This window comes from Grampus griseus, assembly GCF_964374135.1.
Source record: "Grampus griseus genome assembly, chromosome: 6".
NCBI classification, from domain to species: Eukaryota; Metazoa; Chordata; class Mammalia; order Artiodactyla; family Delphinidae; genus Grampus; species Grampus griseus.
The window spans coordinates 43,841,837-43,861,386 of NC_139000.1; the positions used below are offsets into that span (position 1 = coordinate 43,841,837).

General features: G+C 40.0%; 1 protein-coding gene across 2 annotated transcripts in view; it reads right to left on the bottom strand.

The window, feature by feature from the left end:
* The window catches only part of PCSK5 (proprotein convertase subtilisin/kexin type 5), a gene marked incomplete at its 5' end in the record, with an annotated part of 316,630 nt that overhangs the window by 234,426 nt on the left and 62,654 nt on the right, over positions 1–19,550 (bottom strand). For both annotated transcript variants that reach the window (XM_082655960.1, XM_082655961.1), the window contains one exon: positions 1,333–1,446. In XM_082655960.1, coding sequence (XP_082512086.1) covers positions 1,333–1,446 — 114 coding nt within the window. The remainder of the gene's footprint in view (positions 1–1,332; positions 1,447–19,550) is intronic.

The following is a 19,550-nucleotide window of genomic DNA, read 5'->3' on the forward strand; positions in this document are numbered from 1 at the left end:
CCACCTCCCTTTGAACTTAGCTTTATGGCTCCTTCTTTCTTACACAGAGTTCTCTGTGTAAAATTCTGTTTGGGGTCCAAAATCTTTCCACAACCTTCCACTTCCAGGTAAGACTAAGAAAAGGGAAACTGGGAGAAACGCCAGCTACATTCACCCATGTCCAAATAAACACAAATTCCTAGCGTTGCTAGGTGCTAGGTTAGATTCTCAGATGGGAGGATATAAGTGACCCCCTGCCCAAAGTAACAGAGCAGATTTAAAAATACAACAACGATGAAACAAAGTGCCAAGGGAAGGATGCCAGGAGTGGCAGAGGAAGGACAAACACGGACAGGTGAGGACATGGGAGACATGAAACAGTCAGCCTTGGGTGTGGGCTCTGAGGGATGGACAATACTGAACCGAGGATGTGGGGAAGGGCAAAAGACCACTCTGGGCAGAAGGAATGAAATGCAAGGAGGCAGAAAAGCATCAGACAAGTATGTGGAATGCAATGGATTCGTAGAGAAGCAGGGTCAGGGAGTGCAAAAAACAAGGTAGATTGGAGAAGATAACTATGGCAACAATTTGCAATAAAGATTTTCAAAAAAGAGAAAAGTTAAGGTCTTTTGCAGATTATAGAGCAAATAGGTAACATATGAATTTCATGATTAAGAATAAGTAACATATTCTAATCAATTTCTCAGGTATCATGAATATAAAACCCTAAGACAAGAGAAGTGTCAATATATTTTCAAAGGAGGCGACATCAACTGAATTCCTAGACCACTCTTCCCAATATGTTAAATTTCCCTCACTGCAAGTTTTTGCTTGAACCAATGAACTAGCTACAAGTCAAATACTTTTCAACTGCTTTTTCCCTAGTCTAGTTTTAAAAATTGTTACCCAAAGTGAGAAGGCACATTTAGACAACTAAAGTCAGGAATCTGTTACCTACTCGCAAAGTCATTTCAATGATTTCCATGACCCAGTACCATTAACCAGGCTGGTTTCAGGGTGGAGTAGATGAGTAACAGAGGTGAACATAACTATTGCTAGGTCTCGGGGTGTCTGCCCTTAGTATATTTTTCTATCTTCTCGCCCAAACTTACCAAGCTACCACACAGAGTAAGATCTCAAACAGAAATAGCTTCAGAATCAGAACTCCCTTCTTTCTCCTTAGACCTAGAGAGCTAAGTTCAAAAAAGATCCAGAAAACATCAAAGGCCATCAATCTCCATCTTGACACAGGAAAAAGTCCCTGGTCGCTGTTTCTGCGTCCTCCCAGCCCTAACAGACAATCCCTGCACAACACAGAACAGAACGCCGTGGCCCCAGGCCAGGCAAACTCACCATATACCACATGCTTGGCCACTTGGGATCATTGAAGTAAGTGGACTGGGCGTGGCTAAAGTCATAATCCCTCTTGGTCCGTTTTTTTACCACTTGTTGTTGGATCCACTCCACCTGCCAAGAAGGACATTTGGTGAGTGTTCAAGTTCCATCAGGGTTAGCACAACATAAATGACAGTCTGGGACATTTCCATCTGGAGTCAGTTCTGTTTAAGGCACAGGTTTCATTCTGGCAACTAGAATCTCCAAAGCACAGAGATGCCCTAGAAACCTGGTTCTATTTTATCTTAAATGCAGGTAGGCTTTGTAGTCTTTTACGACAGATCATTCGTATTTCTCAACAACATGCTCACCCCTTTAGCTTTTTCAGAAAGCATACTTTACTCCCAACTTATTGCAAATTGATAGTGTTAATTTTTAAAGCTAATTTATTTATCCTGACCTTATACTAAGGGCTAGAAAACTTCTCTAAAGGTCCAGTTAATAAATATCTTTGGCTTTGCAGGTCATACAATCTCTGTTGTAACTACTCATTCTGCCATTGTAACACCATAGACAGCACATAAACAAATGGGTGTGACTATGTTCCAATAAAACTTGATGTATAAAAACAGGTGGGAGGCTGGATTTGGCCCACAGGCCACAGTTTATATCAAAAATTTTAAATGGTCTGGGATTACACATCAAATTAAGAGAATCATCCTCGGACCAAATGCTCTAGGATCACAAATTTTTTTTAAAAAAATGGCTGTCTATAACAGAGTGGTGGAAAAAGCACTATTCAGGTAATCAGAAAACCAAAGCCCTAGACTCGTCTCTGGTACAAAATTGGAGAAGTCACTCAACTGTCTGAGCCATAGGTTCCCTGTCAGCTCCAAAATTCAAACCCTCTACATTTGAGAAAGTCTTAACATTTAGCCACAATTAGTTTTTAAAAAGCAACCGGGAACTTTGAGTTTAATACAGAATTGTAACCTAAATGGTATGGGTATGAATGGGGGTACTTTTAAAAACAGTTAATCATTATGGCAATATAAGAATAAGCATGTTTCATTTTGAACGGAGCATCTCAGATACAGTATCAGCCCGGTGGCATTCTACCATTTGTTCCTAAATTCTCTTTGTTTGATTTCTTCTGGCCACAGCTAATTCCCTTGTAATACTCTAAAATGTTTCCACCATGTATCTCTACTCTCCACAAAACTGGTGGGGGGGAGGAAGACTTTGTGGTCCACTACTATGATCTGTGATTCCATACCCATCCATTCAGTAAAGATTTCAGAACCTCTCTTGACTACTTCAAAGATTACTGGAGGAGAAGGAATACTAAAGGACCAATTAACAAGCTCAAAATGCATAAATAAGGTACTAAGGCCAAAAGCCCAACTAATAAATTTCTATCATTCTCATATTGGGAAATATTATTCAACAAGAAGATTGGTATGCAAGATGAATTTAAATACTGAATTCTTAGTTACATCACTAACAAGGCAAACAGAATCACACAGCCTCCCAAATAAGATCTATTTATGATTTGGACCACAGCTAAGCATCATATATGTGCATTTTCTGCTAGATAATTTAAGCAAAATTATCAGTACAGAGAAAAGTCAATAAATGAAAAATAATATACTGGAAAATGAAAGTGTTCTGTTCCTGCTTTAATTAATCTAGACCAAGTGACTCAGTGGCACTGAATCATTCTACATCACACACACATGCACACACGTGTGCACACTGGATAAAAGGTATTACATGTTATTTCTTTAAACTATTGGACAATAGCTGTCAGGCAAGCTAATAAGGATCTTGTTTTTTCTTTACTCGAAGAGACTGCTGTTTAGAAATCACACTGAAACTAATGGGGCATTAAAAATGTGTGTAATTTTTTTAAATGAAGAGAGTAATTTTTAAAGTGACCATGTTTCTAAAAATACAGAACAAAATCAATTTCCTTCTCAATCGAAGTGGAGCAGCAAGCATGAGCGTGCATGTATTTTGTCTATTTCCAGAAAACATTTTAATCTCTTTATTTCAAACAATCTTTCTAAGGAATGAGTTTCATAAAGTCATTTATTCATTCAATATGCAGTAAGTGCTTATTCAATACCAGACACTGTACTGGGAATTTAAAGATGACTAAGAATAATCTTTGCCTTTGATGGACCTAATTTTATCAAGGAATATTTAGCAATTATTCACAATTTTCCACTTCATAAAAATGTCATTATCTTCATGAATGACATGTGATGCAGGAACTATCACTATACTAATTAGACCATTTATGACAATTTTGACTATGCAAATTACATTTACAGTCCTTATAGTACTGTCTCTTAAGACTTATCCCAATAAGATGGAACTAGTTCATATTGCACACTTGGTAAAAGAAGGCTGCAGATCTGTTTAGACCAAATGCTTTTCAAGCTAATTATATATTGGCAGTGATCTTTCCTAAGAGAGCCTCCATAAATCCTGAACTGCCAACATATATGTGTTCACAAATCAGAAGGTGTCAAATCTCGTGTGGACTCAATAAAGAGACGGCTTAAGCTCAGAACAAGTCTACAATAGGGTAGGGTGGATAACTGTCTCTACAATGACACTGTAAGTATGCACTTCTCCCTACATGTGTGCGTGCATGCACGCACGCGCGCGCACACACACACACACACGCACAAACGGACAAATGGGATAAGTATGTGAGAAAACCAAGTGACAGCCATTTTCCCAGATGAACTACAGGTACTAAAATAGAACAAAATACCTCACCAAACACCATTTCTTCTGTAATTTTACCAAACAAAAATGCTTAGTTACAGGGTTCAGTGGCTAGAAGATAGCACAGCAAGTTGGCATCTACATTTGACTATAAGTCACTCTGTCTGATCACAGGGCTGCAATACTCAAGAAAAGTACAGTTGTTTTTTTTTAGTGTCAGATACCATGTATTTTGTTTTGGTGCTTTACGAGTATGAGTCTATAGCCCTACATTTTTGGGAAAGCGGGAAAAGTACCCCTTGGGTCTGAAGATTTCTATGACTGGAAAGAGCATATTTATATTTTTAAACCATTATCCATATGTCTGTCCTTGAGACCTTAAAAAAAAAGCTCAGAGGTAATGCATTATACAGATTTCACTTCTTGCCAAGAAGCCCAGTGCGAAGAAAAACCAGTTAGAAATTCATTTTCATAAAACTATGGTCAGCCCAGGAAAAAAGGAAAACTGTGTGCTTTCCCTCACTGGTTTAACTTCTAAAAGTTCTATTTCCTATATATTACGGATCTACATTTAAGCCAGAGTATAAAAACCTTTAGACCTCTGAAATCAATCTAGCCTCCATTAGTTAAGCCACCTGTGTGGTACGGGGTGTTAGGACAGCCCCTCCTCTACTCACAGAGCTCACCTGCCTACGTGGTCCACGTGAACAGTGGGCATTTGCCACTTCAGAATCTTTGTCTAAACATGTTCTCTTTCATCAGTTTCATTTGTCAAGCAAAGCACGTTAATTGATGATTATGGGAAGCCTACCCACAGTCTCAGCTGAACTCATATCTCATGATTTTGGAATTTACCAACTTTCTGACACTATACACACAGGGAAGGAAATTTGTCAGCAATCAGAGAAAAGAGGATGTTATAGCCTATGAATCTACATTATATAAGTTATCATATAAATATAAACAGAAAACCAATTATGGTATCTATCACAAGAAAGACATGGTATCACTTATATGTAGAATCTAAAAACAAAAGTCAAAACTCATAAAAAAAGGTAGAAAAGTGGCTGCCAGGGGCTGGGGGTGGGGGAAATAGGGAGAAGTTGGTAAAAGGTACAAACTTACAGCTGTAAGATGAATAAGGTCTGAGGATCTAATGAATAACATGGTGACTATAGCTGATAACACTATATTGTATAATTGAAATTTGCTAAGAGAGTAGAACTTAAATGTTCTCACCAAAAAAAAACAGAAGATAAACATGTGAAGTGATGGATGTGTTAACTAGATGGGGGGATACTTTCAATAGATCAAATATATCAAATCAAAATGAGGTACACTTCAAGTGTCCTACACTTCAAGGCACACTTCAACATGTCAAGTGTTATATGTCAATTATACCTCAATAAAACTGAAATTTAAAAAATATGTAGTATCTCCACAGTGAGGAGAAATCAGCCCTTTAGATATTAAAATATATTAAAGCTAGTAACTGAAACACATACTGATAGCAAATGTCTACAGGTATTGATATATCAATGGAATGGGATGGAAAGTCAAGAAACTGACAGAAAATATGTAAGAATATAGTATATGATACGGCTGCTATCCTAAAGCAATGGGGGAAAACAGATTACTTTATAAATGATGTTGAAACATGAACCAACTGGGAAAAAAAATAAAATTAAAACCATTCCCACATCTTAATCAGGATCAGTTCCAAATGAATCATATTTAAAAGTAAAAGTAAACAAATAAACCCATATAAGTTCCATGAGACACAAAGGAAATTTTGAAAAATAATCTTAGAGTGGATGATGCTTGTCTAAGTATAATAAAAACCACAAAAGTGATTTGGAAAAATGGATACATTCAACTACAGAAAACATAAATTTGGCGTGGCAAAAATTACTTCATAAACAAGGTAAAAGACAAACTAGAGAAACATTTATAGCTGCTACCATGGACAAAGGCTCTTTCCCTCAAATATAAAGAGTTCCTGGGACTTCCCTCGTGGCGCAGTGGTTAAGAATCCACCTGCCAATGCAAGGGGACATGGGTTTGAGCCCTGGTCCGGGAAGATCCCACATGCCACACAGCAACTAAGCCCGTGCGCCACAACTACTGAGCCTGCGCTCTAGAGCCCACGAGCCACAACTACCGAGCCCGTGTGCCGCAACTACTGAAGCCCACGTGCCTAGAGCCCGTGCTCGGCAACAAGAGAAGTCACCACAATGAGAAGCCCACACACAGCAATGAAGAGTAGCCCCTGCTCGCCGCAACTAGAAAAAGCCCACATGCAGCAACGAAGACCCAATGTAGCCAAAAAAATAAATAATTAAAATTAAAAAAAAAAGAGTTCCTACAATCAGTAAGAGAAAAATTCAATAGGAAAACAGGCAAAAGAGAAGAGTACCATAATCTCCAAAAAGGTAAATCAAGTTTCTTAAACATATAAAAACATGCCTAACCTCATGCATATAAATACAAAAAACCAAATTAAAACCACACCAAGATATGGCTTTTCACATCTCACCTTTCAGATATAAACATTCTAAATATTGATGCCATACTATTAGGGAGAAATGATAAAATAGTCATCCTCATATATTCATCCTCATATTCCCATCCCATGGGGATGGGAATGTAAATCTATACAACTCTATGGGCAGTAACTGGACATTACCTACAAAATTCCTAAAATAAGTCATTCTACTTTTAGAAATTTACCCTACATTTTCAAAAAATATTTTATTTAAGTATAGTTGATTTACAACGTTGTGTTACTTTCTGCTACCCTACATTTTTATTAACACATGTAAATACACAAAGTTATTTATTGAAGCACTTCTAGTAATAACTGAAAGTAATAAACAACCTGAATATACACTGATAGGGATTAATTAAACAAACAACGACATATCAATATAATGGAGCACAATGCAACCATAAAAGATAATGAAGTGGGCTTTATGTATTGACAGAGAATAGTCTCCATGATGTAGCCTAAAATGAAAAAAAAAAGGAAGGTACGAACAGTCTCCAAAAGATACTACAATTTTTGCACCTCTCTGAGGTAACTGCTGTACACAAAAAACCCTGATAACACTGGTTGCTTTCTGGGGAAATAACTAGGTGATTGAGATGCAGGAATACGAGGGAAAACTTTTACTGTAGGTCCTTTAATACCTTGTTACTTTTGAACTATGTGAGTATGTCACCTATACAAACAATTTTAAATTTCCTTTAATTTAACATGTTCCATTGGTTACTATTAATGTAATCCAACGGTATCAAATGTGACCAAATGCCTAAATTACAACATATTTTAAAAGCAATAATGAGAAAAATAGTATGTAAAAAGTACCTTAGATGGTTTTGCAGTATGTTATAACATGGCCAATATTGAGAAAAGGTGGGTAAATAACCAAGAGACGTGGTTGGAATTTGGGGAACTTGGTTTATAATCTCAGATGTGCCACCAGCCACCTGTGTGACCTTGCAAAATCTTCGTGGGCTTCCTTCATCTGTAAAATGATAGAAGACAGACTAAATATGCTCTCTACTCTCTTTCTTCTGGCTTTGAAATTTTTGTCGATGTATGTGGTCTACTCTCTGATGTGACTGGGAATGAAAAGTCTGTGTTAAACACAATACAGAGGTGAGATAGGTGGTCCTGTGGACAGATGATCTTAAGTCATTCTGTGCAGATGCAAGATTAGTATTTCGAAAGGAACATAGTAAATATATTACTACTTTCGTGATTTGATGAAGCAGATGCCAGCAAATAAAATACGTGGGATTCCATCTTTCATATTCTTTTTTTGATCAGCTTTGACAAAATGGGGGAAAGGAGCATGAAGAGATTTCTCCCCTCTGTTTTCTTCTCTGACTTTGAAAACATACAAACAAGAAGTACTAGTTAAGTACATACCGGCTGTGTAATTTTTTCCTTTGGAAGTAAGGGATTGATGGAGACGATTTGGCACTGACAAGCTACTTCCAAACCTTAAAATCTGAAGCCAACATATCCCAAAAGTTTTCTAAAATTCTGATCAAGAAATCAGAGGTAATCATTGAGAGAATCAGAGAATCTAGTAAAAGTATGCGTTCAGGGTATAACAGTCTTTAAATTTTGCTCACTAACTGGTAATCAGTGAGTTACTAAATGCTGACATTGTTATTTGATTTGATCACTCTTTTTGAAGAAAAAACCATAATTGTTTGAATTCTGCTTATTTCAGAGGGCTACTTGTGAACAAAATAAGCATTATTGTTTATCTGAAGGAGAATTTTCCCTTGACTTCCTTGAGATAGGCACGCTGAATCCTATTTAATGACTGCAGACATCAGAGGTTTATGTTAAAGAATCATCTAGTCAGGAATATGCGGAATAATACAATTTTGAAAGGTCACTGAGAAGAAAGTTGTGAAATAAATACTGCACATATGTTTAGAAGAGGGTAATAGAAGACAATGTAGGCCTCAGTGAAAAACTTTAACTGTCCTAAAATTTTATAATTAGCTGGCTTTCTCCAAGAGAACCCTATATTTTTAAATGTGTCATCAATTTAATCATGTTCTATTTTGTATCATGAAAAACTCATGGCATTATGGTTCTAACTGTATTACTTACTTTTAGAGAATTAAAGTTATATTTATTCCCTTAAACTATTCCACTATTATTTGCACACTTCTAATTTAATTTCCTAATGTGTTGTCTAGTTTTTTTCCTCCCCATTTCTGCTAAGATGATGTATGAAAGGGAAAAATGAACGGTTACATCCAGTTAAAGCAGTAAAATTTATTCCCCCCACCAACGCCTTTTCTTTCATTTCTCTATTCACTCCAAAAATATTATATTAAGTACCTACTATGTGACAGGCACTGTTCTGGATGCTACAAAATGGCAGTGAGCAAAATAACCAATTTCCTGCCTCCAGGCAGTTTCCATTCCACTGGGCGTTAGACCATAAGCATGTAAATAAATAAAAGATTATATAATAGATTTTCATAGTGTTAAAGGGTGCAAAAAGTAAACAATGTAAGGTGGTTGAGAGTGATTATGGAGGAGGGGGCTATTTTAGGGAAGGTGGTCAAGAAAGGCCTCTTTGAAAGATGTGATATTTTAATAGAATCCTGAATATTAAGAAACCAGCCATATAAATGTTTCAAGGAAAGTATTACAGGCAATGTGAATAGCTAATGCAAAAGCCCTAAAACAATGTGTGTCTGTAATTTGGTCTACAGCTCATCCATGGGCCATAGATGCCTACAGCGATCCCTCAAGGCCTAGGGGTAGGTATACCAGTAGTGCATTTCGCCCTCCAGTGGATGGATGAGGAAAGAGACTCACACAAATCATGGAAGCTGGTTCCCAGCCATCTGGTCAACTAATTCTGGGCTCCTGAGCACAAGGAAAATGGTCTAGAAGGCCACACAGGTTCAGGGTGGGCACGTCCCCAAGGCCCCACCAACTCCTTAGCTGGTAGGGACAAACTCAGCTGAAAAAAAAAGGCTCAGCAAGACCCTCTAAAGCATGAGGCCCTGGGCAGAAGACCCTCCTGCCCAGATGTAGGAATGGTACTTGTGTGATGCTAGCCACTATAAACTGGTCCAGTAAGGAGCTGTGATACAGATTCTGTCCTTTCAATTATGTAGTAAAAAATCACAGTTTCAATGTCATCTAAACAGCAGAGAAATTATAAAATGACTTCTAGGATAGAAAGGCTTCCAAGTATGAAGCATTCAAGCATTAAGGAAAGAATAAGGCATAAAATGCTATTTAGTGTATAAGCAGGTATGGAACATTGTATTACTAATCAGAAGACAAAGTTACTTCATCCATCCATCTCAGACATATCAATTACCACCTCTGCAACTCCACAAAAAAGGATATAATATCTGTGTTGGACAAATTTTGCAAAACAATTTAACATTAAATTAGGTTCATTCAAAAAGCAAGGAGGTTATTTCTAGAGCTATATGTAAAAATATTTAGCATGTGCTCTTCATACATGCAGAGGGGTAGAGCTGGACTAGACTATGTCACAGATAGGCAGTACAGAATAATGAACTGGGAAAGTGTGCTACCTGAGTTCTTGGTAGAGTGCCACCAATTACTAGCCTGTCCACTTTGAGCAAATCACATAAGCCTTAACGTTCTATATTCTCACCTGTAAAATGACATTTTTGAGGTGAGGCTCAAAATATATTGCGCTATACAAATGCAGGCTCTTACAGGACTTAGTACCTTGTATTCTAATTGCATGTTTCTTGCCACTTCCTTGAAAGAAAGAAGCTAGGTTTTAGTATTCCTAGTATCAAGGGCAATGCTTGACAACAGGCCCTCAATAAATAGGTATAGAGGGCTAGACAATATTTTTACATTGAATTAATACATTTTCTGTTAGGCATGTTTAAGTCTTCTACTTATTAAAAAAAATAGCAGGAAATTTTAAACAGGAGAGGGTGCTAAAAAGGGTGTATGCTTAATTCTACCAAATATAATAGGATATTTCATATTTCAACAACAGAAAGATGATATAGCACAAGTTATTACTTTACTAGCAATGAATAGGATGGGTTCTTTCTATATATAATTCTATACTTTTAATGTATCATGGAACCCTTTTCGGTTTGATCCTCGACTTGAAACCTACTGCTGTACAGATTATCTTAGGAGATGGAACCGCTTCCTCCACTTTCCGAAACTAAGTCTGAGAAGCAACAAAAGACAGTGTCTACAATTAAAATGGATAAACATAGATGAAGTAGTGGTTGACACAGGTCAAGAACTTGGCATATGAACACAGAAATCAGCAGTCTTTCATAAACTACAAGGGTCCAGGGTTAAATAAAGTCAATGAATCCCAGTGCTAAATGATGCATTCTCCCAGACAAATAAAGAGCAACTCCAATATTTAAATGGTCAATAGCTAGTCCGTAAGCAAAGGATATGGCAGAAGAAGTAGGATTTTAAAAGCAGCTACAGAGGTAGAATATAAGAACAAGAAAACGACTGGAAACCAACTCAAAACAAAACAGGAAAAGGTGCCAAACTGATAAGAAAAAACATGTTAGGGCATCTTTCTTTAAGGAACATTTATTTTCAAACATTTAAACTTAAGACGTCACACATTCTGGCCACTAGTAATAATACCCATAAGCAACAGTTTTGTTCCCCTATGTCCGATAACAATACATATATTTATATATATTTATATCTATATTTTGCTTTCCCTTTATCTTTCCAGTAAAGATAATCTCAAAAGATTTTAGGTTCATTTTCCCATTGATGTCTCACTTGCTAAACTTTCTCAAAATCCCTTGAAGGCATGACACATTTTATACTTGTTTCAAATGTAATATATTTGTCTTTTGAAACAAATTTAATTTGTCCTCTAGGGGAAAAAATAGCTCCCTATTCCTAGTCATGCCAAAATGCTTTCCAGTGGGTAAAACAGAATTTGATTTCTGTTAAAAAAAAAAAAAAGTGTGTGTGTGTGTGTGTGTGTGTGTGTGTGTGTGTGTGTGTATACGCAAGCACACAGATGCACCCAGCACATGGAATAGAAGTGGTAGAAGGAAAAGCCAGTGATGTCAACTCATTAGATACCTGAATGGCAAAGAATGTTGCATTTTTAAAGTTGGATTTCAGGTTTTTCTATTTTAAACTTTAGGACAATTAATGTAAGCAATGAGAGGAAATTCGAAAAACAATTTTGATTGCTTAAAAGTATTAAAAGGAAATGGAATTCTAAAGTACCTAAGCTAATTCTACTGTCTGAATGCCACCTGGGTTAAATTCACACTTTTTATTAAATGCAATCTTAAGGCAGGGATTAAATTGGGACGGCACAGAATTCCCTCCAGCTTCACTCTAGGATCAAGATTATCACTGCATTAAAAACACAGTGGCATGACTTCATTCTACATGTATTTGTCTTTTGAATAACCATCCTCTAAGCAATTTGAAAGCCAAGGCAAGGTAATAAAATCCACTGAGCATTTAAAGTTACACCTCATTCTTCCCTTAATACAGCTTAAGTTTTAGATATCTGCAAAAATGACAATTTTACCTTAAAACAAAGTGTTAATCACTTAATAGATTTTGGTTCTCTTTGACCAATCCTGCAACTCTGTGAATAAATCATTCAAGATATTCCCAGATCTGTATTTGCAAAAACTGGATGCCCTCAAGTTGTATATCAAGTGAATACAAAGACGACCATTATTTTGTACAGAGTGAAGAAATTGTTCAATTCAGCTGAGATTAATATAAAAAGAGGCAAATGCTGGCAAAGGAAAGGGCAGTCATTCTCATTATTTCTCCAAGCAGAGGACATGGGGTGATCTGCTAAATACCAAAAGTGTATCAGCATCTTACTCTTAATATAATGTACCACTTAATTCCATGGCTCACGAGCAATGATTGTAAAAGTTATACTCATAGGGGGAGAAACACTCTTCTCCAGTGACTAATTCAGCTCCACTGCACACATTGTCTTATTCTCCAAGCTATTTAAATATAAATGGCAATAGCTTTTTGTTTCTAATTTCCATGGACCCTACTGCTATGAGTTTGATCACAGTGGAAAAATTTGAGGGGGAGGGGTGAGTACATAAATTCAGAATTAGGTACCCGAAGTTTTAATTTCATCCATTTTATTCTTTTTTCAATGTAAGGCGTTCTCAGTACTCTGATAGCTTCTGTTTTTTCATCTTGCCAGCATCTGTAAATCTCTTTATTGTCAAGATCTCAAATCTTGGAAATCAAGAAATTACCAATTGTTGTGTTAGTAAGTTCTAGCACTATGAATCAAATGGGGTTGGGCTAAAAATCAATGTCTTCTCTTCCTCCTGTTGCTATAAGATAAATATGCAACTTTAGGGGTGAATGCACGAAGCCTGCACAAGGGTTCTATGTTTTTTTGAGGCTACCTGACATTTTTAAACCTAAAATGAGCTCAAAATGTGTAAGTCAGTAACTAGTACGAAGTCACCAGCGGGGCAGAAGTCTGGATGAAGATCCCGTGTTGGGCCCCCAAAACGCAGAGAGAAATGAGAAAGGTGGGCCTTTGGAGAGGGTCTCTGACTTGGGTTTTCACTCCTTTCCCTTTTTTCCTGAACTCTAATCTTACACTTGGCAGAGATGGCAGGGGCGTTTTGCAACAAAAACACTGGAATTGTGGCAGCTCTTAAACACCATCATCACCCTCTGAAATATTTAGCAAACAGCTACTTTGGTCAGGATGGGGGAGAAGCATGCCTTCAGCCTCCTGGAATAATACTGTCCAAAATCCCTGGGCCAATGGGAAAGGGATTGGCATTTTCTCACCTAAATCCAGTTGCCTGAGGCAAACCAAATGTTTTCTCAATTTCACTGCTGTTCCTTCACCTTGAAACCACTGACAAGGCTTCCAGCAAGGTGGTACTTGACCAAACTTGCAGGTCAGAGCACATAAAAGTCTGGAGCGGGGCCTGATGAGTGAGCGTGCCCGATGGAGCTTCCGCCTGCCCTCTGCGAAGGCCAGGCAGCGCCCTGGCTCCCAGCTTCCTGGCGGCCTCCGTGTCACAGCCGAGGAGTGCCAATTCACTCCACTGGGCCTCCCTCTCCCTGAACTCATAACTCATACCCACCACAGTCAATTACAGGAGCCCTGGGGCTGAGGCTCAGGGAAGGAAAGAGAAAGCACATTTTCAGCACTGTCATCAAATCTGACACATTTTCAGTGGGGAGACCCAGAAGCCACAGCTCTCCCCCTTCAAGCTTCCTTCTTTCCTGCTGTGTCTTTTGGATGCCTTACCCTGGAGTCTGTTGTGTCAATGTTCATGGGATTGTGATGAACTTTACTGCACCCAGGGGCTGTCAGCAATTTTAATGCATCACTTTCCCTCCTCCAACGAGTTCCACTCTGGCACATTCAGGCTCTCGGCAGTGGAGTGAGAGCTTGGCCTGGACCACGGTTCCCGGCAACCCTACTGAGTCTTGGCTACTTGAGAAAGGGCCATCAAAATTGTAGCACCTAGGCTTCCTTGGCGGCGCAGTGGTTGGGAGTCCGCCTGCCGATGCAGGGGACGCGGGTTCGTGCCCCGGTCCGGGAGGATCCCATGTGCTGCGGAGCGGCTGGGCCCGTGAGCCATGGCCGCTGAGCCTGCGCGTCCGGAGCCTGTGCTCCGCAGCGGGAGAGGCCACAACAGTGAGAGGCCCGCGTACCGAAAAAAAAAAAAAATTGTAGCACCTGCCGAGTCCACTTCTTAGACTTGGTTCAGTATAACACTTAGCAGCTCAGAATCTAGGGGAGGGAAGGCAGAGCAGAAAAACGGAAATGACAGGCTTGAAGATGATGTCTACAATTTGTGAAGGTTCAGGAGGATGAAAGCAGCATCTCTCTAGCCCTCAGAGCAGCCACGCCACGCCTTGCCCGGAGCAAGCGCCCTGTAAGGATTTACAGAATGAATGACTGTATTAACTGCTCTTTCAGTAAAGGAATAATTGGTAGTCCAGTTGTTTTTCAGCCCCAAATGCATTAGGGAAAGCCAATAAACAAGCTCTAGTAGGACAGGAGTTCTCAGTCTCTGGAAAGAGAGGGGAAATGATCTGTCATTTTCAGATAGGAGCTTCTGGATTTAGGCTCAAAATAGACCAATGAAGTCACTGTTGCTTGGCCAAGGAATAAATCATATAGGTGGTGGCAGCTGTGTTTTTTTGCAGTACTTTGATTTCCAATGGGTAAAGAAATCACTGGTTAATGCTTTTGAAAGTAAAACTGATGTTTTTCATGTTTTGTGCAAAATAAAATCTACCTATTGTTTCTTGAACACCACCAAACTGTCCCATGAAAAGATCATCCTTTCACCAGTGGGGAGCCTGTGGCACAGGGAGGTTAAGTGACTTGATCAAGTCACAGGATAGTAAAGGACCTGAAACAAGAATCCTTAACAAGTAAATCCACGCCTGGGTTTCTTTCCACAGAACACAGTGGCTCCTTACTGAAATCTCTCTTCAGCTGATGGAGTGGGTTGAGGGAGCACATCTTTTTCCTCCCCCTTTGTGTCATTATAACATTTCTATGCCTGGAGATTAGTCAAAGCTGATCACTTAACTAGAAGCTTTAGTGGGTGAAAGGTGAGGGAAGGAGGAAAGAAAGTAGGACAAAATGGCATAACACCGGAGCTTTTATCATCGATGTAAGGAATCTTGCGGAGGTGTTCAATTACTCAGCTGGAAGCATTTTAAAATGGGTTAAGACACTCAGTTAAGTCTGCAAATGACAGGAGAATTGTCTGATGAATGAAAAATAAAAATCTGAATCAGGAAAAGAATTCTCAGCACAGCCTTGGCAGTGATGACAGAAATCCTTTTTCCCTCAAGGGTACCTTCTGACTTGTAATTTAAGAGCCTAGGAAGTTCAAGACCTAAAAATCTCCCAAATTAAAAAAACAAAATACTACCTCATTGTAACCAAATCCTTAGTTACCCAGATGCTTTGAATTAGACTGAATTGACAAGATGAGACAAAGGAAGACATGATGGTTACTGATTAAAAGCGGGGTTTCTGGAGTCCATGCAACCTGTGTTTGAGAATGCTGGATTGTCCACTGAAAAGCACACTGACCTCAGACAAGTTACTTAACCTCTGAATGTCAAATGGGGCAGACAACTGGATCTGAAGACTAAAGGAGCTTGATTCATGACAGATCCTTAGCACAGTTCCTGACACAAGACTGTCCACCATGCAGCCACGGCGACGTGTTGGTATGCCCAACTATGCCCACCAAGGAGTTTACTGCTTTCATTAGCCCAAGAGCTGCAAGATTGAGTTCAGTCCCAATTGACCAGAATGTGACACTGAAGGTCAAAGTTTTACAAAGGCACACTGGACTGGAAATCAGGAGATCTGTACAGTCCAGCCCTGTTACCTCTTTGGTTTCAATGTCCCTCTCTACAAGCTCAAAGGTGTTAGGCCAGAGCAGTGAGCTGAGCCCAGGGGTTCAGAGAGTTGCCTCCACGGTCAAGGAGGTGTGGATAAACAGTAAGGCCAATCAATGTCCCCTCCTCCCCACCCTCCAAAGTAGGCCATCTCTTTTTTTTTTTGCGGTACACAGGCCTCTCACTGTTGTGGCCTCTCCCGTTGCGGAGCACAGGCTCACAGGCCCAGCTGCTCCGCGGCATGTGGGATCCTCCCGGACCGGGGCACGAACCCGCGTCCCCTGCATCGGCAGGCGGACTCTCAACCACTGCGCCACCAGGGGAGCCCAAGCCATCTCTTGAATAAAGTATTTTGCTTCATACCAGAAAAGACAATCTCAAAGGTTCTGAGATCCCATGTGGTGAGTAAAATTCTACTGAAGCTCTAAAATGTTTAGATCTGCTTTTCGTCTAGCATTAGGGCAACCTACATTAACCTCTGAGAATTAAGATTTCTCATTGTTTGTTTGTTTTGTGCAAATAAACTTTCCAGCTCTTTTTATCTTATGGAGTAATCAGCAGTAGCCTGGGGTGGAAGACTGGAAACAGGGAAAGCTATGTTGATGACAGAATTCCACTAAGGGCAGTCATGATGTTTCTCCATTAAAGTGGGTTTCTGGACCTTCCATAGAGCAATTCTAATGAACACATATGTCTTAGAGTTTACCAAAGCCATGTTTAGAAAAGGAAGTAGGTATGCACATAATGATTTCGATGACAATATAAATGGATCAGATCTGACCACTCTTCAGCATTTCCACAGCCATCACCCTAACTGAGACGCTGATTTTCTCATATCTTTCTCACTGAAATCCCTAATAATTCCCTGGTTGGATTTCTATAAAGTTTGGCCCTCATTTCTTTCATCCTCCAAACTCTTCCAGACGACCTCAGTAGGTCAATTCTTTTATCCCAGTACCCTCTTGGTTGAAGGCACCTGCTTTCCTCCTCTGGTGCATTCTGAGCAACCTATGCTTATCTCTACCACAACCATTATTAAAAGCCTTTGAACTACTGGCTTGTCAGGCTTCCCCGTGAAAGCTTACCTTCCTAGAAGGAAGAGATTGTACTTCCCATATCGGTGTCCCTGGCACTTGGCACATTACCTGGCTGACAAAGGAGGTGCCGTAAGTATTTGCTGAATGAATGAATTTGCCTGTCAATGCACGAAGAATAGAGCAGAACTTTGTAACGGACTTGGACTGGCGTTCAAGGCCTTGCCTCAACTGGCCTAGCTCCTGAGACTGACCTCACACTTGTTTGATACAGGTGGTCCTTGCTAAGCTTTCAAATCAACCTGATTGGAGACCCTTTTACTGAGCACCAACCAGGTGCCAGGCACTGGTGTTTTATCAGTGAATCCACCAACAGGCCTCTGACTTCCTGGAGCGGGGGGACAATTTAGTTAATTGCTGGCAATTAAGATCAGGCAGGTCTCTGCCCTCCAGGAGCTTACTTACAGCCCGGGAGGTGGAGTTATTACAATACCAAGGGGCGTATGTCTTAGCAACATAGGATTCTCCCTGGTCCCTTCTTGCTCTAAAATGTTGTGTATGCAACATCTGGAAAGCTTCGGCATGTTCCTCCTGCTACGCTGTGTCTTGTGAAGTGGGCCAATGACAGAGAAAATAGGATCCCCCAGCCAAAGGGGTGAGGTGAAAGCGGAGCATCTGAAGCACATCATAGCTCCTTTTGGGCCCTGGCTAAAACCTGTCACCTTGTATCTGCAGCGAGACTCAAGTGGAAATGGGTTACCTCCTTCCGCTTGGAGGCTCTCTGTTTACTGAGGCTGATTGTGCCCTGCATGGAGAGAACAAAAAGCCATGCACAGGCAGAACTAGTTTTCCTTTATGTAAAGATATAACGTGCAGGGCTGAATGGTTTCACAGTATATGTTGTGTAGAAATCGGACAGACAAAACTAGATGGCTCTAGATTAATTCTAGAAAGCAACACTTACTATGTAACCTTGCCCAAGTGATTTGACCTATCTAACTATCAGTTACCCTGGTGTGTTGTGAGCCAAAGTGATGGGCACGTAGTAGGTGTTTGGTAGAAAATAGTTCCTTTCCAGTACCCTTACCACTCTTGGGGCCAAACTATCAAATATGTTTATTGACAGGTTAACAGGACACACTGGGGGTTCAAACATGGATAGGTCCACCTGCGATTAATTGAATTTAATTGAAGTCGGTAAAACCACTAAAAACAGGACTATCTCTATAGCAAGAAGAGAGATTTTTCAAGAGCACATTCCCACGAGGTTGGGATGGTAAGTTGCTCTCTTTCTGGGTGGAGTACCCAATAAATGTCCTATTTATAAGTAGCTATTAAAAAACTTTTGTCAAGAGAAGCACTGCAGGTGACAACCATGATTTCCTTTTTCACTTTCTAGCTACCCCACATCCTCTAGAATAGGATGAAACTGTCAGAGTTTCGGTTTCCCAATCGCTAGTCTAACCATCCCAGACGGTAAGCAATCTGCTGAAACTGACTTCCATCAGAACTTCTGGAGAGATTTCTCCTTTCTCTGACCTACCTCCAGGGCCCTTTCCAGCCCTGCCTCAGTACAAGCTGGTATGCACCCAAAGCATTAACCCTGGACTAACTTCTAGATGCACTGGTTGATACAGGGGCTTAGAGCCCAGGGCAGCCAAGATGGCGTCACAGGGCAAACCGCCTTGCAGGCAGGGGCCTTATCTGTATACTTGCACACCGTACCATGCTTGTCACCCACCCTCTGCTGTCTCTCTCTAATGTGCCCTCCACAGCTCACAGGCTGGATTCTACTTCCCAACTACAAATCCCACCGCTGTTGGCAATCTGTGGGCCTCATGTGGCAGGTCCAGAGCTCAGGAGGTTGTCCTTCCCAAGAATTCCCTCCTATTCTGGAATCAGGGACTAAAAAAGCAAAAAACTAGCTTTCTGCATCTATTCATTTTTGCTTCATACACCTAAGAAAGGGGGGCATAGCCTCACCAAAAAAGTCACCAATAAACATGGGATCAGGGCCTACTGTACACTTTAGTTAGCAGCCTCTCATGTCCTGCTGCAGATTCTTTGCCTTTGGGGCAGAGATCTTAGAGATTATCTAGCTCAAACCTTTCATATTACAAATAACAAACTTGAATCCAAGTGAGGTTACAGTTTATTTGTGATAAGAAAGGTCTTCCTCCTCTGAGGCCTGCCCTTTGACCACTATTACACAGTCTAATATTTGATGCTTGGCTTTTAAGCGAAATTGAACCAACATGGATAATGACCCCCGACATGGGCAGGAAGAGACAAAAGTGCTGTTAAAAACAAGCTTGGCTTTCTAAAGTTTGACAATGAACGGCCGGGTTTAAAATGGAGCCTACAAGGAAATAGCCTTGTAAACATGTACAGCAGATATGCAGTGAGGACTTAATTAATACGTGAAGTTGAAATGAAGCATGAATTAACAATGGCATTCATCAAACCGAAATTATGCTGCTGTTAGTCATGCATTGGCATTTGTGGGCATTATTCCCTCAGTCATACAT